The sequence below is a fragment of the Hylaeus volcanicus genome, chromosome 4, assembly GCF_026283585.1.
Source record: "Hylaeus volcanicus isolate JK05 chromosome 4, UHH_iyHylVolc1.0_haploid, whole genome shotgun sequence".
Taxonomy (NCBI): Eukaryota; Metazoa; Arthropoda; class Insecta; order Hymenoptera; family Colletidae; genus Hylaeus; species Hylaeus volcanicus.
Window position 1 is genome coordinate 268,659 of NC_071979.1, and position 22,515 is coordinate 291,173.

Here is a 22,515-nt window from a genome sequence, read left to right on the forward strand (position 1 = left end):
CCGTACATTTTCGGATTTTTTAAGAAGTTATACACAACGTTACGGCTTCTATCTAATAATTTCGCAATTTTTGTGATTGTTTGATTTTGTGACCGCAATAACAAAATTCGGTCGATTTCACTTTTGTCTAATTGTTTTCCTCGACCCATTTTAATTTTAATGTCACAAATGTTATAGATAAATGAAAGATTTACTCGTCTGCTTCTAGTCATTGCTGATACATTACTGCCAGAGGACATAATAACTAAAAATACTACATGCGTCCTATCATTTTGACCGAGCAAAGTCCGCCCATGTTTACATTTCTTCCTCTACTTTCTTTCGTGTACTAGATATAAACATGCAATTCTATGTGGATACTTTGAAGGACATATCTAATATATAGGGTGAGTAATATGGTCAGATATCCTATTATGTTATATAAAATATACAAATTCATCAAATGTCCTATCATTTTGTCCGGCACTGTAAGTGCACAAGTAAAAGGAGCAATTCGGACGAAAGGGGTGGTTTCTCCCTTACAACGCAAATCCGGCAAAAACTGAAAACGACGTAGTTCCTATAATGGTCCCACAAACAATTCTACAAAGATTCATCACAATCAGAGTAAACGAATTCGCGAGTTTCCCCAGAAAATATTCTTTTCTCGAAAAATATATTTAACAACAATTTCATATCTTATCGAGATGTACAAGTTTTGTTTAAAATACTTTTATTAATAACGAAAATAGAGAAAAATACAATAAGTGTTCAAAGTAAAAAATCGTAATTATCAATATAGTCATGTATGCTTGCGCGTGTGCGTGTGTGTATATGTAATGCAACGTGATTTCCCGACACGGTCCGCGATCCGCGTCGGAAAGTGTGCAAAATGAGAGCTTTCCGACCCCTCACGCCTTTACGGGAAAACCCGAGCGCCAGGTATCAGGAGATACCGGCGTGAGAAGCCGAACTTCGCGAAAATTACCACGGCTAGCGATCCGGATCGCGGAGAAGGGAGTGGATCGTCGCCGAGGAAAGGAAGTCTGAGAAAGCCGTCTTCACGGCAAGACGGGGCGGATTAACACAGCACTCGTTTAAAATAATATAGAATGTATTGTACGCGAAAGATGTTACAAAATTCGGTGTACACTGCCGAGCTGTCGTAGCGTCAAAGGTCACCGGGACGACCGGTAACCGACACGAGAACTACGTTTCGATAACACGTGCTGATTTCGTTCACGTTAGCCCAAATTCCGTCGCGATTCGCACAAAAGGGACTTTAGAAACGATATTCGGACAGTCTTGACGCGGTCGCGGTGGGCTCGACCTCTTCGACTAGAACGTTAACCGGCAGCGATCTAAACACGTGCGCGTTACAATGGATTCGCGACTAGATGTTCGTTATTCCGTCTAGATAACCTACGAAAACGCGATTGAAACTGATTACGCTATTTCGCCCGACGGGGTGCTCGGCAGCCACCAACCTTCTCGACCAATTTACGATATCCTATCCACGAGCGTGAGGTAAAGGAGGAAGCGCTTAACGTACCGTTCCGCACGTCCGTCGCTGACGAAATAGGACGAGATACGCGAGCTCGTCGCACGCGTTGGAACACCCGCTTCCCCCCAGCCTCACCTCAATGGTCGGCGGCACGCGGCACTCTATGGCGGCCAAATTCAAATCGCGTTATCGGCGCGCTTGTCATCGGCGGTCGTCCAGTCTCGTCCCTCGGCGACTTTGGTGGCGTGTCGGTGCTGGCATCCCTCGAAGACTCTGGAGCGGGCCGGGTCTCGGTGCACTCGAGAACCCGGCTGACTTCGCTATCCTAAACGGCCTCCTGCCCCCTGAAGGTTGTAGCGGAGTCCAGGGGCTGTTACCAAGATCCTCCAGCCCCTGCCCATTTGAGCTTCATCTGGCCAGTCCGTGCAGCCGGCGCCGGGTTGAACGGGATCGCTAGCCTCTAAGCCGCATCGCTGGATGTAGCCGTCGTTAGCCCAATGCTATTGCCATTCAAATACGCAAATTAGTCCTAACCCTGGGTTACCCTGGTGGCGCGGCAATCTGCCACGTCACAGTAAATACGTATAGTATATTCATATATTATGTGTAAATATCTACCAGAGTATTGAAACTAACGAATTTCATCACAATCGTTACATTTTCCGTTGCAAAATCAACTACTAGAACGACAATTTTACAATATTACATCATTTGTCATTATGATAATTATAAACTAATACACACAGTTGGAGTCAGAATAAAAAACGCTTTTATTAATCTAGAAATAAATCAATTTTTTAGCAGATCTCCATGTTTCAAGGTCATTGGAGTAATTTTAGCCTATTTTTAACAAATTGTTCACGCGCGTGCGCGTGTATGTGTATGTGCGTATGTATGTATATACAGAAATTTTTCGTTAACGTTTTCTAAAAAACTAATAGCAAGATCAAAATGATCGATGATGCAATCGATGTGTATCCATCTCCAGTCCAGTAGTTTTTTAGTTTTTTAAAGAAAACGTAACTCAATAACGCAATCTAAATGGGAGAATATAAATTTATGAGTGAATAACTAAACGGAAATAAATAATATATATACATATATTACTATTATTACATTTGTATGCATATGTATAACACATATACATATACATAAAGGGTGCTCCAAAAGTATGGAAACAGTCAAATATTTCCAAAATGGAACATTTGTGAGAAAAATGGTTTAGAGAAATGTTTTAGGGTTTCAAAAATTCTATTGAACGATCGTGTCCGTTTGACCTTCAAAGGACCGGTCAAAGTCACGTCAAGGTCAATGTGATTTTTTTAATGGAATACCTCATTTTTTATCATGCACTGTGAAAGCTGGCTATGAGACCTTTTCAAAACACTAATTTCAAATATTATTTTTATTCGCGATAGATTGCGCTGTAATCGGAAATCGGGAAGTTTCTTGTGTGACCCGTTAAGGGTCGCACACAAAATAAACATGAATAACTATTTGAATTAAGCGAGTAAGAACAACCCTACTCGCGAGCTCGCGAAGCGAACGAGCAACCACGACATCTAGTTTGAAAATTCTTTGGCACTGGTTTATAAGCCTCTAAAAACAGTGCAATATTTATTCGAACATTTTTTCGACGTCGCTTACCATTTTCGAGGTATAAGCGCATAAGTAAACGGGGCGGGTCGGAAAGAAGGGGTAGTTTGTTCCTCAAAGTGAAAAACGGACACGAACGAATTATACCTGTCTTCTTAGATAGGTCTAATAAATATTTACGCAAAGTTTTATTAAAAGCAGAGTGTATCAATTCGTAAGCTTTCCCTTATAAGGTCTACCTTCACCGCTCGAAGTACATTGAAACTAATACTTACTAATTTTTCGTGCGGGTCCCTACGTTAGCCATTCGTAGGTTCGTCCGCATATCACTCGCTTGAGATTCCGTATGTTAGCCATACGTAGGTTCGTCTCTGCGTCTGTATCCTCAAGGCACCTAGTGTTACCTAACAACTCTGGCCAAGCTACTAACAAAAAACTATATTCCACTATAAAGCCCCGGCTACGCAGCCGCCTCCTCCGGCTCGTAACAGGTGACAATTATGATTATGAACCCAATTCTCGCTTACATTCTTGTTGAAAATGAATGTCACTTTTGCACATTTTTTTACATTACTAACGAGGAAATTATAGTAAAAACTACAAAGAAATTTAAAGTGCAGTATCCAAATGAATTGGAGATGATAACGTCGTTGCGGACACCATTCTCTCTAGACGTCCCTAATTTCGTTAATTTTCCAAATTTAACAATATCCTTTGGCAGATATATTTTTAAAGATCTACTGTTTGAGAAAATGCAAAAGAAATTGATATTTTGAACGTTCTAGACTAGAATGCCCCCCCCCCCCCCTCTCCAAATAATGATTTTGTAAAGCTTGCTTGCAAGTGTGATTGTGGCTTGACGGTAGCGTAATGACTTTGCTTGTATAAGTTATAATATCAAAGGCATTACTTTATTATTCGACCATTATTTAACCCACGCATTTATAATTTATACAATATAATAATTACAGAAAGACACTGCGAGTTTGCGAGCCTTTAAGCTAACAGCAGAAATGAAACTGTGTATATATACAGTAAGAGTAATATATAAAATGTATTAAGGAACAATTAGAAAATGAAGGCCTTGGAGATAAGTAGCAGTAATTTATAAATACAGTTAACGAATCAGCCGTTGTTCCCGTTCCTCCCTGGGTTCCCGGCCGATACTGGCGGAGGAAGAAAAAGACACCTCGAATAATACGCTCCTGGAACCGGAAGAATCTTCCGACCAGGAGCAACTGGACCTCCAGGAGGATGATCCTTACGAGTACGATGAAGACATCCGACCCTCGAACGAAGATTCACCGGAAAACGTGGGTTTTCTGGAAACAAATTGTCCCAGCTCCTCAAGGATACCTCCGCCCTGCTGGGGATGCAGTGACTATAGACGGTTACACACGCCGATTTTCCTGCTGGCTACTTCCCCCACGGAGCCACCTTGCACGTGTCTCTCCTGTCAGTAATTATCTTATTGTCAGGACCAACTGGAAATGTTTAAGCTTCTTTACGTTTCGATTTTATTTATCGTACTACAAAAGCTAGCAACCTATTCGAAAAAGAATTTTACGTCGATTGGTTTTTTGATATTTCCTTCCTTATTTAGTAATAATAGATTGTGTTTACCTGCACGCATTCCTTATGTACAGGTAAAAATTGCACATTTTGCAATAATTTTAAGACAAAATTTTTTCTCATAATTTTCTATGGTTTTTTTTTTAGCAATAAAAATGTATAGTTGCTAGAATTTTAGTAATTAAAAATGAATCATTTTCAAACCATTTTAGATTAGCTGAAATTTGAATATGATATAGTGGAGTAATCAAAGAATATAATATAAATTTAGCAGACAAAAAATTCGGTAATTTAATTAGGAGCCAGACTAATTCATGTTCCGGGGAGAATAGGCGAGTTACCTATCTTCGATCAGGAAGAAAATATCAAAAAACTAGTCAACCTAACGTTCACTTTTTCGCAACGTTACTAGCTTTTATACTATTGCTTCAGCTTCTTTCACGTTTTCGTGTTGTTAACGTATAGTCGTGCGACACACCGATCGAATTTATTAGATCCGCTGAGTTAGACCACAATTAGACGAGCGTTTATTGCGCATTGGGTTTTCCCGTGCTAATGCATAACATATTTAGCAATCGATTATCAACTTCGTATGCGTAGCGTCTCGAGAAAGAAATTAGTGTTCCAGCTTCGATATTATCCTAATTGAATTGTTTGGTTTTGGTGTAATGTTATGTTTTGATAGTAGCCGGGTCATTTGAAGGGGAATGATTATATACAGGGTGTCCCAAAAATGTTGGAAGTTCTTGAAAGGTGTGGTTCAACGCCAAGTACATGAAAAATTATACACCACCGTATATACTGGCGCTAGTGCTAATACGTATCTTTTACTCGTAAAACTGCGATTCCAACCTAACCCGAAACTTCTGTCATTAATATATCGTCATGCCTGCTGTATTTTCTAAATCCAAAGGCATTTTTCTAATGTAAATCGGATATAAGCTTTCGAATAAAACCAAAATCAATCAAATCGATCCATGTACAACTGAGATATCGTAATATCATGTCATCAATCTGTCAGAAATTGTAGATTTTTCTTCTGATTCTGATTTTTATTCTTTTCGTCAACACTTACAAGGGAAGGTCGCGATCCGGACGAGCGCTTTATGAACGAGACCGGACTCAAATGATGGGGACTGATGGGCACAAAAAAAAGTGCAAAACCTTAGGAGTATCTGGTCAGCCATTTTTATAAAGAATGGCTTTAAACATTTACAGGTCACTAAATATACGAAAACATTCAATTTCTCAACAGAAGCTGTTGTAGCTGCGAGCGTTACGCCGCAGATTCATGTTCTAGAGCTCGTGGGTTTGAGACTCGGCAATGGAAAATTTTTTTTTCTTCAACTGCATTTCTATTTCTTATTCCTTTTCTTACTTACTGCTATATAAATAATATATAAGAATTATAAAGTATAGGATGTAAACTACAATTTTTAATAACACGTATTTTATTAATTAAATTATTTTTTATTAATAAAAAATGTGGCTAAAATGTAGCCAAATACATAATTATTAAAAAACGAATTTTATTTTAATAAACGCTTTAGCCACATCTGTTATTAATAAAAAATAAGATAATTAATAAAATACGTGTTATTAAAAATTGTAGTTCACATCCTATACTTTATATTTCTTATATATTATTTATATAGCAGTAAGAAAAGGAATAAGAAATAGAAATGCAGTTGGAGAAAAAAGAAATTTTCATTGGCGAGTCTCGAATCCACGAACTCTAGAACATGAACCTGCGGGGTAACGCTCGCAGCTGCAATAGCTTCTGTTGAGAACTTGAATATTTTCGTATATCTAGTGACCTGTAAATGTTTGAAGCCATTTTTTATAAAAATATCCCATTTTTTATAAAGATATGTTTTGCACTTTTTTTATGCCCATCAGACCTCATCATATGAGCCCGGTCTCGTTCAAAAAGCCCTCGTCCGGATCGCGACCTTGCCTCGTTAGCCAAAAGGAGCTAAGGCTGTTCGTCGATTCGTCGACTCTCGGAATCAGTCGGCAGGGCTCGTCGACCGGAATTGTAATATGGCTGCCGCCACGCCGCTCGTTCATTTCTAACCTGTATAACCTGTCAGTTTGTATTTGTGACATTTGGACGCCGCAAATTGAATAATTATTTTAAAGGCTACGTGTAGTGATATTGTATTGGGAAGTATATGGTTACAAGTGACGAAATATCTACCTTGTCGTTGTGGAAAGAAATATATAAATTTGGTGTTTGAGTGTGCAGTTCATAATACAAATTTCAGTAAATGTTCATTTTGTGCAAATAAGAAACATTGTGCAATAAGAATAAGTGTTCTAATACAATAAATTGTGTGTTGCAAATAGTAGACCACTTTTTTTATTTTATTTTCTTAATTTCTCTTGAAATTTCATATCACCCCCCAGACCACACCTTTCAAGGACTTCCAACATTTTTGGGACAACCTGTATATTTATGATACTATCAAAAAAATGTTTTTGCAAAAGTTATTTGGTACAAAGGTGTAAATTATATGGAATAAATTATTTGTATATGGCTCCATTTAAAAAAATAATTTCTTATTTAAATCCTCTCCACCACTTTATTTTCAACAAAATTATTCATGCCATATAATTTGCCCCTTATACAGGGTGTTTGTTTTAAGCGAGTACAGCAGGATATCTCGGAAGTTGTTGTAGTTATTAAAAATCTATTCGTACAAAAGTTGTTTGGTATGACGGGCTGCATCATGTAGTAATAATTGTTTTCTTGTGGGTAAAGTAATAGAGGAGATCTGCAGGTCAATCTAATTTTTTTAGATGGAATGCTATATTTTTTTATACAAGAATATGGTAGAGTATCGAATTCTAAATAAAAAAGTATTGACTTTTATTAGCTCTAAACCTAATAGGTACCAAGTAATTTCACTTGATTACTTGACAATTTTCTTAACGTAATATCAAGATGGAGATTCAACCTTATCACAGATTTCCGCATTACAGTAATGTTTACGTTCTTCATCGGCTAACGGCTGAAAACTAGCAACCGCTGGTGAGCAGCGTCGGTTGTGTCCGTATCAAGTTACTGCAATTATAATATTATAAACAGAAATTAAATATTTTTGCTAAAGCTATTAAGTATCAATTAAAGTTTCACTTACTAGTTCAATAATTTTTTATCCTTCTATATGCTCACCATCATTGGAAATACGCATTTGTAATTTTTTTAAAAATTATTTCTCAACCGCTTTTAAAATTTCCTCTGATTTGGACCAGTTGTTTCCCCGTTGTTTGACTGGCGACAGACTTGATATTAACACTGCAGATCTTCCTTGGCACAGAAACTTGTTACAGAAAGTAACAAATACTTGCTAGTTACCATAGCAACCGATTCAACATTTACCGGTTGGTGACCGTTGGGGACTATAAGCTGATTAATTGACTACCGGTGGATAAAGTGTTAAGTTAGGAAAATTATCAAGTAATAAGGTAAAATTATTCGTTACCTATTAGGTTTAGGGCTAATAAAGGTCAATATTTTTTTATTTAAATTTCAATACTGTACATATTCTTGTATAAAAAATATAGCATTCCATTAAAAAAAATTAGATTGACCTCCAGAACTCTTCTATTACTTCACCTACAAGAGTACAATTATTACTACATGATGCACCCCGTCATACCCAACAACTTTTGTACGAACAGATTTTTAATAACTACAACAACTTCCGAGATATCCTGCTTTACTCACTTAAAACAAACACCCTGTATAACTACATAACTTTTATACAAATATTTTTTCGATAGCTTTACTCCTCATAAGATATTTATTATATGCAGTGGGATGAGTTATGTGAACTTGGCACCCGACTTTTCAAAAATTAATTTTTTTTAATAGAAAACGATAGTATTTCGTTTGTACCTGATTGTACCTCCAATAATTTCGTTTGTACCTCGACCAATTAATAATTAAACAAAATTGTTTAAATGGTCAGCACCCGACATCGAGATTTTTGAAATCGGTTTTTCCCGATTCTTTAGAATCGTTTGTACCCGTTTGTACCGCTTTTCGTTTCGTTTGTACCTCAATAGTTTAAATTTTACAAGCAATTGTTGATCCGCGTAAGAGTGAAGTTCGTTAATTTTCAAAACATTTAAAATTTGTTTTTTCACGATACTTTAGAATCGTTTGTACCCGCCGGAAACGTCTTTCTTTTCGTTTGTACCTTAATAGTTGAAAATTAACGAACTTCACTCTTACGCGGAACATCAATTGCTATAAAATTTAAACTATTGAGGTACAAACGAAAAGAAAAACGATTCCGGCGGGTACAAACGATTCTAAAGAATCGGGAAAAACAGATTTTAAATATCTTGAAAATTAACGAACTTCACTCTCACGCCGATCAACAACTGCTATAAAATTTAAACTATTGAGGTACAAACGAAACGGAAAGCGGTACAAACGGGTACAAACGATTCTAAAGAATCGGGAAAAAGCGATGGTGATTTCAAAAATCTCGATGTCAGGTGCTGACCATTTAAACAATTTTTTTTAATTATTAATTGGTCGAGGTACAAACGAAACTATTGGAGGTACAATCAGGTACAAACGAAATACTATCGTTTTCTATTAAAAAAAATTAATTTTTGAAAAGTCGGGTGCCAAGTTTACATAGCTAGTGGAATGTACAGGTGCACAGCATATACAGGGTGTCCCACGCAACTGGAACAGGCTGTACCTTCTAAACGGTTGAGAGTAGAAAAAAAATGTTACAGGTGACAGTTAAATGGTTTCGGATGGTGAATAACATGCAACTAATTTTATGCATTTTTGTGCATTGGAAAAATGCAATCACACTTTTTTTTTTAATGGAGACCTATATTTTTGATGACATAGATCGATGCAATTTTTAGTGCTCTGCAAAGAAGTACTAACATACTTAAACTTGTTCGTTAGGAAGTTATTAATGGTGAAAATTATCCGAACTATTTCTGTCCCTCGGCCAATACCTACGTTACAACAAGTGTTCGAACGTTCCTCCATTGCAGTCCAAGCACTTTTCCATCCTCTTCTTGACATTGCGCAATACATTCCTTATGTCCCCTTACGTAATTTTGCATATTTTTTGCTGAATGCGTTGTTGAAGCTCCTCAAGATTAGTAAAGGGGTGCGAATACACTCTATTTTTTAAAGATCTCACCGCAATCACTGGATATCACACCCCTCGACTTCTTTTTATGGGGGTTTGTGAAAGATAGAGTATATTCCCACCTCTTTACTAATCTTGAGGAGCTCCATCAACGCATTCAGCAAGAAATATGCAAAATTACTCATAGGGACATAAGGAAACCTCTCTTAAGCTGGCAGGACTAAATCAGCAGAATCATATCGGACTTAGTGGAATATGTAGTACTTATTTTGTACTAATTTGTACCACCAACAATAATTTTGTACCTTGTGCCGTTTTCGAAAAAATCGTGACGCTGCTAGCTTAATATTAAGCTAGCGGCTGAAAATGTTAAAAGTTAATATAAGTTAATATATTTCCATTTTAAAAAAAAACGCGATTGCATTTTTCTGATGCACCGATGCACAAAAGTACATAAAATTAGTTGCATGTTATCCACCATCTTAAACCACTTAACATAACTTTCACCTATAACATTTTTTTTCTACTCCCAACCGTTTAGGAGGTACAGCCTGTTCCAGTTGCGTGGGACACCCTGTGTAATTGTGTATCACTGTATTTAGGTACGAAGTTTATTAAAACTAGGCGTTTATAATAAAAATTGAATTTCTGTTTGCTCCGTTAGGTATCAATTGATAATACTGTTGAAGATTCAATTATTGCAATTCAACAAAGCAATTTATTTATCTCACATAAGCAATCAAATTAATCTGTTTGATTATCAGATAGCTCAACGATTTATCCCTGTTTCAAGACATTTTCATGGACATATTCTTTGTTTATTATAAAGTATGCGATCATGTGTCAATAAGCGAGTAATTTTTATTTTAAAGCAACATTAAATCTGACAATATTAGTAAGGTCACATCTATAATTTAATTCCTATCTGGACCACGCTCCTCCCAGTTTTCTTTATTATTTCATCGAACAATCATAACAACGTCAATTGATAGCCAATGAAATGCATCATGAACTAACTGATTGATGAAATCAGTGAAGCATGATATGAGCACAGGTACCTTAAAAGACAACACAATGTATGTCAATATCGGTCTTATCATTTAATATTTATTGTCATTTTCTAACAATTAAATTGTCAATAAAGTCAACACCGTAAACGTCACAAATTGATTGAGTAACCTTCGCAACGTTGGCAGGTGTTTAGCAGCGGTTTTCTTGAACCTGAAAAGTGATTACCATTAGCTCCAGTAAGAAAAATGTTAAAACTCAAGCTATAAAAAGAAGGACAGAGCTCTCGATTGTATATAATGGCACACCAAAATCAAGTAATCTAGTTAGAACGATATCAAGTTGAACTAAAATGCTACGAACTTGTTTCTCGACCCAATATAGAGCAGAGCTGTTCGAGTACTCCGAAAAGGCGAGCCGAGTTTTACTCGGCTCGAATGGCCGGTCCGAGTCGAGTAGCTCCGGACCAAACCGAGTAGCTCGGAGAGAAGCGAGTAGCTCGAAAGAATCGAGTAACTCGGACCGAAGCGAGCGCCTCGGAGGAGGCGGATTCACGTTGCCAAAACGTGACGGTCCGTATCGTATAGTCTGAATCGACCTTTACTCGGTTCTTTCGAGCAACTCGCTTCTGCCCGAGCTACTCGGTCCTTTCGAGCCGTTCGCTTCTGTCCGAGCTACTCGATTCCTTCGAGCTGCTCGTTTCTTCTGAGTACTCGACTCGGATCGAAAACTGGATCTCAGTTCGACTCGGCTCGCGAGCAACTCGAAACATTCGAGTTTTCTGTAGTCCTAATATAGAGAGACTGGACTAGGTCTGGGTTAGGTATGCAACGTAAAATTAGTGTACGGCTATTTATTCGCCCGTAGAAACGTAAAGTTAAAGACGCTCGCCTGACTCAGGCTCTATTCGATTAAATTCTTCGTTATTCAGCTGCCTTATTGCACAAAAAGATCTTGAAAATCTATTTTTAATAAAACTTTTTGTGTGTAATATTCCCCTTTTTTAGTAAAAAACCTCTCCGTAATCTATAATCGTGCGAGTAAAGCATTAAAGTTCCTGTACAGTAATTTATCAAAATAAAAAAGCTATGAATTGTAAGGAAAGTCTTATTCAATTGATGAGGCTTAGTAATGATTGTCAATGATGGTCTGTAACTTATTAAACACTGGAGAATGAATATACATGGTGTTTGTTATTATGGATATAATAATATATTAAATATTATTATGTTTACATATATGATATATAAATAAGATAAACATAATGTATATTATGTATAATAATAAACGTTAATTCTTTAACGTTTAGAATAAAAAGTATGATCTCAATTCTTTTGAGTTGTGAGTATGTCTGATATACAGATTCAGTGGAGTGTTACACATTACATTTATCAAATTGATTCTGTCAATATTTTCCTTTGATCAAAGTTTAATCTATAAACAAAGTATATCTTTCTCCAATGCGATCTTAGATATTGAAACAATTATTGAAACTTATGTATAACTTATGTACATGTTCTGCAAATTCTTGCAGTGATTTTAGTTTCAGAGGGTAACATCTCTATTGTGGTTTTTATTTGTAAGTCATACTGTATGTACACGCGGCTAAAATAAAAATAGTTGATTGCTCGATTGACAAGAGCCATCTTTAGTGAAACATTTATAGGATGTTGTTCTTATAACAATTGTTTAACACTTACTTCTTTGTATCGGTAGTGTTTATGTTGCAGTGGTAGATATAGCCCTTAAAGTTGGGGTGTAAATATATCAGAAATTATTAAGTCTAATTGTAAGAGTTACAATACATTATTAGTATGTAACTTGAATTTATTGTAGGGCAAATATTAAGTGTTGAAAAATTCCAGATCAGCATTAATTACATATATTTTTATTTTATACATGATATATTTATTTTTGCTACACAAACAACTATAATTGAAAGTACAGTCATTTTCTCAATGTCCTCCACAAAGTTAATTTCCAAAAGAAATGTCACAGCCGGACAAAGGGGTTAAATGTGACCCTAAACGAATGGACCATCGCGAGTCGAATTTGATTTAGGGGCACATTTGACTACTCGTTGAATTCTCGTAATCCAGAAACAGACAGGCACATTTGGTTTATATTGAAATAGATTAATAATGGACTGGTAACATTTAACATAAATATCAAAACATAACTTATTTATTGATGCGAAGAATTGTACGTATAATGTAGTAATTGCACCATGTATGATTTAAACAAATACTATGTAGTGCCAAATACTATGGTGGTACCATAACCATTTACGAAACATTTATGCAATATTCTTTCTTTTATAATCTCGTTTTGTTACTGAATTATTTATTTTCTGTTGCAAAATATGATCTTGTCTCTTGTTTTATATAATACTGTTTTTATTTGTTTATTGTAAAATGGTATTCTTATTACAGACTATTATAAAGATTACTTGTTTTGGATTTCAGTTCTCTGTAGCAACCGGGTGAGCCAAATGACCAAGACTTATAATGATATAGAAGCAGTTACAAGGCTTCTGGAGGAGGTAAATATTGCGTATACAACATTTTCAATTTCATTAAATGTAAAATAATTTCAACTGTTGAAGTGTAACATCAAAAAGATTTTCAACACTTTACCTACTTCTTATTTAATAGAAAGAGTTTACACCTTACAAGAGGATTTTCTATATTGTTATACGTCAATTTAACCTAACAGTGACTTCTCCATATTGCATACCAAAAATCTTGTCTGTGTCCAAAATTTTACCATTCCTCCTGGTAGATAATGTGTTAAATACAATAGAGATAGCCATTTTCATTAACTTTTAATTCATTTAAAAATGAATTTTTCCAAATTCAGAAGGAGAAAGATTTGGAACTGACCGCACGTATCGGCAAGGAACTGTTATCGCACAATCAAAAACTTGAAGCCACAGTTACCAGTTTAGAGTCCGATCTAAAGGAAGCTAATGAAACAATCACCCAACTGACACACGAACTCGCGAAGAAAACGGAATTAATTCAAATCCTCACCAATGATACTGAAGAAACAAACTCTGAAACCAGTACGCCCACCGGACTTCGTGGCATCAGCCTTGAAATGATGCAGACAAAAATTAGTACCCTTGAAGTCGAAAATAAACATTTGAGGGTTGAATTTTCGAAACTGATACACGATGCTGATAATTCGGAAGAGCAAGAGGCTAAACTTGTCAAAGATATCGCTGCTCAACTTGGTTAGTCTATGAAAGCCTTACAGTTTATTTTGAATAAAGTTACTACAAAATTGTTTTAATCTTTTTTAGTTATGCGTATTCAAAACCGATAGTTTTTCTATTAACTCATTGCCAGCCAGTACAGAAATTGTTATTTGTTAAAAAGTGAGCAATTTTGTTTTCAAGAAAGTAAAAATAATTGTGGATTAAATTAGATTTAACGTAACAATCTCTTGAGAAATAAGATCCAGAAAGAATAGATATGAACTTATAAATAAATTTGAAATGTGAAAATTCAGAGAAACCAAGATTGAACAATGCAGATAGAAATGAATAATGATACATAGTCATTGCAAACTGATTTGCAAATTGACAATGTATTAAATAATAAGTTTCATTTAATAGTAATGGATACTCGAGTTAGAAATTCAAAGAAATTTTTTATATAGCAAGTGCAAATATGGAGGTGGACGGGATTGCAGACGAACTTGATAGGCAAAAAGAAGAAAATCGACTGCAACATGAACAGATCATCAGTTTGACAGCAAAATTAGCTGAAACGGAGTTGAGATTGGCACGGTTGATGGCCGAACACGATGAAGTTGGAGCTACTTTGCATATCACTCGAGATAATCAAAATACTCTTGCAAGTGAACTAGCCGAATTTAAGGATAGATACGCAGAGGTGTGTTCTCAAATTAAAACAAATTACCATTTTATTAGATATGATAAGCGTTGAGTCAAATGTTTCACATAATACAGAATAAATGACTATTATGATTATTTATGTTACAAGGTGGTGAATTTATTAGCGGATACTCAAGAACAATTACGAAAACAAAGAAAAAAAGGAATGCCAACAGTCAGAGGAGGATCTCTGTTTCCCTCGATGGGTGTTGTCCCTCAACCAGATTCTATTGCTTCAGAACTTGAATCTTCTCTCTATTCTGAACTCAGTTTAGATTCTGGTATTAGCGCTGATAGAATGTAAGTTACATTCTCCTATCGCATATAGAAAATGAAACATAAATAGAACAAATATATAATTTATACTAATGATACATAAATACACAAGATATTGGAAAATGTTGCGATTACACTGTTTTACTGATAACGTAAAATTTCTAAATATTTAGTTGAAAATGTTAAACAAACGATATCTGATCGCGAGATATAGCGTTGTCATGAGTACGATGGAATTGATGGGGGAATAAGAGCATTAACGTTTGTTATTTATTATTACTAATTTCGATGCTATTCTAATTTGCTTTTTTAATATCACACAGACCTACTTACAAGAAAGTTTTCGAAACGGTTCGAAGCGCTTCAAGAAATTCTTATGGGATGATTGATAGTAACCAGTTCCCAAGAATAGGTTCGATGACTACGTCAACTTTATCGAGTGGCTCTAACGGACCGCGTATGAGCTGCGGACAATTTCGACCCGTGACATCAACGTTTCCTAGTCTGGATTCTGGTGGACACAGCGATTCGGAAGGTTCTCTTATCACAGATTCTGAGGATTATCCGTGAGTTTTATTTGTCGTATTAAATAAAATAGAAGTTGATCGCGAGGAGACAAAATTAAATTAAATGGATTCATATGAACTTTTAGGGGTCCACAACAGACGGGAGTACCAGGTGCTCCCGGAGCAGCAGACCTCGAAGCGGCTCTTCGCAGACTAACACCAGCAGAAGTCCTTGCAAGGCGTGCTTGTCTTAGCACTGGTACAGGATACAGTTACGATTACGATGCTGGACCTCATTCACCTTCGACTTTTGTGCCTCTCGGTTGTAGAACTCCAGATAGTATCATGTCTACTGGAAGTTCTGGAAATTTAAGTGGTTATGGCGGAAATGCTTGGAGACTTCCTGAGAAATTGCAAATTGTGAAGCCTATTGAAGGCTCGCAAACTTTACATCATTGGACGCAACTAGCAACACCGACATTAGGTAATGTTTCGCGAATTTTGTATGCCAACACTGAACCCGTTATTTGCTCCAAATAATGCAAATAAATATTTTATAAAATTCTAATACATTCATTTACAACCTTTAAATGTTATCAATGGAACCTGCCCAGATAGCACCGGACGTTCCATGGACGTCCATTTTATGTCCAGTTTACGTCCAAACGTCCGACGTCCGTTGTCGGACGTCCGCCCGGAACGTCCTACGAACGTCCATGGAACCTAAATTTTGTACGTCCCAGGGATGTCCGCTCTGAATTTTCTAGATTTAGGGAAAAATACTTTTTTTTAAACAAAATAAATATTATTTATTAATATTATTTATAATATAATATTTATTCAATATGTAGAACAGAATATTTTTTCCGAATATAAAATACACTATTTACAATTGTAAATTAATATTAATTAATTAATTAATTAATTAATATTATTATCTCAGATAGCACCGGACGTCCCATGGACGTACAGAGAACGTACAGAAAACGTTCTGGAAATGTCCAGTACCGGACGTCCCATGGACGTACAGACAACGTTCTGGGAATGTCCAGCACCAGACGTCCCATGGACGTACAGAAAACGTTCTGGGAATGTCCAGCACCGGACGTTCCATGGACGTACATAAGACGCTCCTGTTCCTGTGCTATCTGGGTATACAGTCATTATTTAATATTCGCAACAGAATATATGTTTGAACATGTAAAACAAAATGTTTATTCAATATTAGGAATACAATATTTTTTGTACATATGAGATGTGATATGTATGTATATTTGGAACTACTCAGAATTACCTAGTAAATTAATTCTTCTAACTTTCCAAAAAAAAGTTCAAGTCATTTAGACCAATTTCAGAAGAAGGAATTGTGTTTTAAAAAGTATTCGAATATTAATGCGAGTCACTGTATAAGCCTAAAATATGAGTCGGGTTAGCAAAGGCGTTTATGGGTAAGTGAGGAAGCAGGTTGCGTTGTAGTTCGAAAATCGTGAGTTCGAATCCCGCCGGAGGTAAATAAAAATTGAAGGATTTGTTCGTCGTTTTCATGGAATCCAGTTACAAGAAATAAATACAGTTAACTAAAGTCTACCAACAAATAACAGAAAATATATAAAATTAAAATTTAATTTTTTTTTAAATCTCAATTTTCAAAATGTATTCAACATTGTCCAAATATTCAATACACACATCTTATAAAGATAAATTTCATTTTAACGTTCATTTCGAACGTTCGGAAAATGTTTTGGGAATGTCCACACCGAACGTCCCAGGGACGTACAGAGAACGTTCTGGGAATGTCCACGCCGGACGTCCCAGGGACGTTCACAGGACGTTTGGACGTTATCTGGACGTCCCGAACGTCCAGTATCGGACGTCTTATGGACGTATATAAGACGTCCCTGTGCTATCTGGGTGTATACATCAAAGATCTAACTATAAATATGTTAAACAGTTTTAATTTCGAGTAACATAATATCTTGCATGTATGTGATTTTCGTAAGTTCAAAACAAGTACTTACTTATTTTACTACTTTATATTTTAGGTGGTCTTTTGGAGGAACGGCCAGGAGTAAAAACACGAGGAGGCCGTGGGCTGGAAGATTTAGGCCTAGTCACTTTTACTTTAAGCGATCTCGAAGAAGACGAAGAATATACCAATCCTGGAAAACTCTTTCAAGACACGGGCTCCATATATACTTTCACCAATAGTACTGTTCTGCATCCTGATGATCACACAAATGTAACTTCAAGTCTTGTGGGCAGTAGAGTTGCAACTGCACCTAGCAGTGCTTTAAATTCAGGAATGAGTACTCCAAGAACTTTGAGTAGGAGAAATTCGACTTCAACATTTTCGACAACGCTTGGGCTTGCGAAGATGCTGAATGAAAGAGGTATTTATTAATTGGTCTCGAAACCTATTATTTTTTTCACCAAAAGATATATATAAATGTTATATAAAAATAGGTATAAAAGCCGTCACGCCTTCCTGCGTTGGAACTCCAAGTGGAGAGAGGAATTATACACCTACTGCCACCCCTTGCAATAGTCCAGATGCTAGTCCTCCAGAAAGTCGATCTAGTTCACCAACTTCGGAGAGTGGACTTTCTATGGGATTATTGTCTAGTGGGGCAGAATTGTTGAAGAGAACGTTTGGCGGAGATACAGAAGTACGTAAAACAACGTCCATGCATTGTAGATTGAAAATTATATTGGAAACAATTTTTCTCAAGGGAATAATCCGGCAACATTTAAATGCTAGTATTTTCTCATGCATCTATTTTTCTTGTGTGGAATGAAAAGCTCGCGATAAAAATGAATTAGTTACGTGTAAAGCAAAATGGTGTACTCATCAACAGACGAAGATTTCTATAGATTTCGTTAAGTCTCATTATATTATATTTCTGAATAGGTGAAGAGGAAGCGAACTGTACTCTCCAGATCCGACAAGAAAGCTCTTACTAGTATCCGTTTAGTTGAAAAGCTTGAACGAATTGGCATCGATACTATAATGGCTACAACAACCGGTTCATCGATCTCTCCGCTAACACTTCAAGGTTCTTTGTATACCAGGCGTGCTATCGAAAGTCCCATGGCTCAGTTAACTTTCCTAAAAGGCTCCATGTCGTCGAGTGGAAGTCAGGATAAACTTTCACCTTCTTCCACTACAAGCGATTCCTCGTCAACAAAACGGAAATTCGATGAAAAGAAGCAAGATGAATCCATGCTAACCAGGGAGTCAAATAGACACAGAAGAACTGGTGCTAGAGCTACAAGACCTGACCTGGGACAGGTTACACCTGCGATACCTGTCACGGTTACAAAAGAATCACCTGCACAGTCTGCTTTAGGAACTATTAGTTCGCTTTTGTTTGGACGAAAGGGTGGATTACTCTGAGATCACTGTTTGTTGCGCACTAAGTAAATTATTATGGCGATCAGGATTGATGGGATTCTAAGAGGTGGTAACGAAAGATTGTCGGAGTGATGAGAAAGTGGTATATATAACTATCCCTGTTAGACTATTTTACAATTCTTCAGGAAAAAGTGCAAATTATTATTTTTTAATTGTACATTTTTGCTGTACCAAAAATGATCAAAAATTGACATTATTAGCAAACCAAGAAAAGTACAACGAACCGTCGTATTATACAAAATGCATAAGATGCAAAGTATGGAATTGCTATTACACTTTACTGTGTATTTACTTATATCGCAATATTTTTGAAATCTGTTTTTAACATTTTTTAAAAAGTGAATGTGTTCTTATTTTACAGACCGTTTATACTTCCTATTCGAAAATATCAGTACATAAACTAGCACACATACTAGTGGTTGAACATTCCTATGATATTACTCATTTTTTTAAGCCTTTATTATTAAATCATTTTACTATATGCTGAATTGCTGGAGAATGTTTTAAGTATTATTTTTAATTAAATATGGAGTTATAATTAAATATATATTACATATCTGCATTTGCTTTAAAAACATTATAGATATTTTTTTGCGGCATGAAAGTAGTTCAATATTAAGTGAAATAACAATATTTCCAGTATTATGTTTAAATACACAAATATAAGTGTACAATTTTTTAAACTAACAATTTCTCAACGCTTCGACGATCTGCAATTGTAAAAAGACTAAATAAAACCCCCTTCGTTAATTTCATTTTTGAAATGCAGCTATTTTACATTAAGTAGTTCATTTTTAAAATGATTTATTGCAAATAATTAATTTATATTTGAAAATAAAGAAATGGAAACATTTAGTAGAATTGCATAGAGAAAAGCAGATAAAACACTTGTTAATCATCGTTTTTAGCACTCATCGATCATTGATGATCAATCCAGGAACACAAGAATAAATAATTTGAAGTTGTTTGTTTATATATATATGTACACACACAAAGTGGGAGTTAGAAAAATGTATTATGTAAATTAATTTACATTGTATAGAGAATATTATAATAGTAATTGATACTTACAATCACGTAGAATGCTACAGTCATGTAATTATGAAATGCTACAATTTATTCAGCGCAATTTTTATGGATACTAGTGACATATTTTGTTATCACAGAATGCAAGTGACCTCTTTTACGCGAAAATGTTTAATGTTATTGTTATTATACATTATTTTACGTTAGAGGTCATTGTTAAGAAAGTCCAAGGATTAATCATTTAGGCATGGAATAATTTGGTCGATATTGCATTAATGTACCACAAATAATGAAGGATAAAGTATCCACAAATAATGAAAAAAGCTTACCAAAAAAGAATGCAACATTAATAATGCACGAAAAAGCAAATAAATGGGATCGGACCATACAGTCAACCATAATTAGTATAAATTAATTTATAATCAAAGTAATACAAATTGATCAAGGGAAAATATGTTCGTCAAATATTAAAATTATTGAAAAAGGTCGCATCGAATGTTGTAAGTCGAAGCACAATTTTTAGAGGTAGAACATGTAAGGTGCTTTAAGTTAAACAATTCTGCTTTATTTACATTAGGAGATCGCAAATTATTTAGTTACTATGCTTTAGATGAATTATTTAATTGAGTGACTACTGTCGATCTCTTACAAGAGACCCTACAGTTAGTACAAGTAATTAATTAATTATACTGTCCAACAAATTTAAACTTTTTTTAAATTCCGCGATATCCACTAGGTGATTCTTATAGGGTTCCTCGTCCTAAATACGAATCTGAAAGTGAAATTGCTCCATCACCCTTTTTTGAAAAATTCGCGATTTTGTACATACGGTCGATTTTGAAAGAAAACGTAGTACTACTTGAAAAGTACGAACGCTAGAAAGCTCTACTTAGTCTTAAAAGATAGAGGAGTGTTTTCTGAATATGAAGACATATTCCTTTAGAATTATCTGCTCTTTTGAATGCCTGTAAATGAACACCGAAGTTCAAAATGTTGCCGGTGCGAGTACTTTTCACGAAATACTTTTGTATTTTTATGAAAAGTTATTCGTCTAGGTCGAATTTACTATGCATTATAGGTATCTGCAAACATTTCTGAAGAGAAAACCACCCGCGGCAAATGTTGGAACGTTTTCTAGTTCGTACAGATCCAGAAAATATTAATTTAGAACGCACGAATTCTGTTTGCCGGCGCGCAGGCTTCGCTCGCTTTATATAGGTGAATCAGGGCCGTCGTCATGCGTTCTACACAATCGTCGCCACGCGCTTGAATAATAACCATCAAATTCTCGTAACTTCGTTAAAATTCGCCCCACATTGACGAATAGAAAACCATTTTAAAGCTTAATGTTTCTACTTTTCGATACTTTAATATTTTTTTATTTAAGTTAGTGCTTGGGGGATAACCTCTGTTCTAAAGAGAAATTTGTTAGGTAGCAGTTTTCATTAAAAATTAACAACAAAATATACAATTATAGATTTAATTAATTGTTAAATAATTCAATTTAGATTTAAATAAAGTTTGCTCAATATCAATTTAACAAAAGTCGAATAATTGAAGATACAAAAACAGGAAATTAATGATTACAATTTAAACAGTGGAAAATTGTCTCCGTTTTGTTGAGTTCCAGTATAAATGAAATATTAGAAATGAAGAATTACTTATCTGGAACATGTAAATCTAATACAAAAACTGATAGCGTGTGGCACCGATTAGACGAATCCCGTAGCGACCGCCCCGATTGACCGAAACATAGCGAGTAATGGCTGTGCAGCGGCAAAACACCGTTCATGCGTTCCGAGTGAACGTTTTGTCAAACCGTATGGATTAGAAACCGTTCCAACATTTGCCGCGGGTGGTTTTCTCTTCAGAAATGTTTGCAGATACCTATAATGCATAGTAAATTCGACCTAGACGAATAACTTTTCATAAAAATACAAAAGTATTTCGTGAAAAGTACTCGCACCGGCAACATTTTGAACTTCGGTGTTCATTTACAGGCATTCTAAAGGAATATGTCTTTCTATTCAGAAAACACTCCTCTATCTTTTAAGACTAAATAGAACTTTCTAGCGTTCGTAGTTTTTAAGTAGTACTACGTTTTCTCTCAAAATCGACCGTATTTAGGACGAGGAATCCTATAAAAATCACCTAGTGGATATTGCGGAAAAAAAATCGTGTTGGACAGTGTTATCGTTTGATTATCGAATCGTTCGACTGACAAAAAGAACATACTTTCAACCATTTAATCACTTTTTAGTCAGCAATTCATTTTTTGTAAATAATTTAACAATGAATTGACAATGATCTAATTTGTAGATTATCTCTAGTGCATTGACAAAAAATTAATTAATTGAAAAAGAATTATTAGTAAATTAGAATATAAATAATTCAATTATGAATACAGTTAGTTTTTAAATGTAAAACTCAATCATATACCTTTCAGTTTTATACAATATGAAATTAATTGATTGGTAATTAATCTATCGATAATTGATAAATTGTTTTTGTAAATAGTAATTTAATGTTTTCCTTTTGATTTGCCTCCTTTTTTTTAATCGGTTGTGATTAAAAAATTTGATTACAATGTATGTAGCGAG

The 22,515-nt window shown here is 35.4% G+C and overlaps 1 protein-coding gene across 9 annotated transcripts in view; it reads left to right on the forward strand.

The window, feature by feature from the left end:
• Positions 1 to 22,477, forward strand: part of LOC128875806 (trafficking kinesin-binding protein milt) — a 79,281-nt gene extending 56,804 nt beyond the window's left edge. For 8 of the 9 annotated variants that reach the window (XM_054121702.1, XM_054121700.1, XM_054121701.1 and 5 more), the window contains 9 exons: positions 13,260 to 13,336; positions 13,654 to 14,029; positions 14,458 to 14,693; positions 14,805 to 14,995; positions 15,295 to 15,537; positions 15,624 to 15,961; positions 17,520 to 17,867; positions 17,941 to 18,143; positions 18,386 to 22,477. In XM_054121702.1, coding sequence (XP_053977677.1) covers positions 13,286 to 13,336; positions 13,654 to 14,029; positions 14,458 to 14,693; positions 14,805 to 14,995; positions 15,295 to 15,537; positions 15,624 to 15,961; positions 17,520 to 17,867; positions 17,941 to 18,143; positions 18,386 to 18,871 — 2,472 coding nt within the window. In that variant the 5' untranslated portion in view covers positions 13,260 to 13,285 and the 3' untranslated portion in view covers positions 18,872 to 22,477. Of the gene's footprint in view, positions 1 to 4,204; positions 4,535 to 13,259; positions 13,337 to 13,653; positions 14,030 to 14,457; positions 14,694 to 14,804; positions 14,996 to 15,294; positions 15,538 to 15,623; positions 15,962 to 17,519; positions 17,868 to 17,940; positions 18,144 to 18,385 lie in introns of those variants that run through there. The other variant, XM_054121704.1, reaches the window with a different exon arrangement.
• Positions 22,478 to 22,515: the final 38 nt, after the last annotated feature.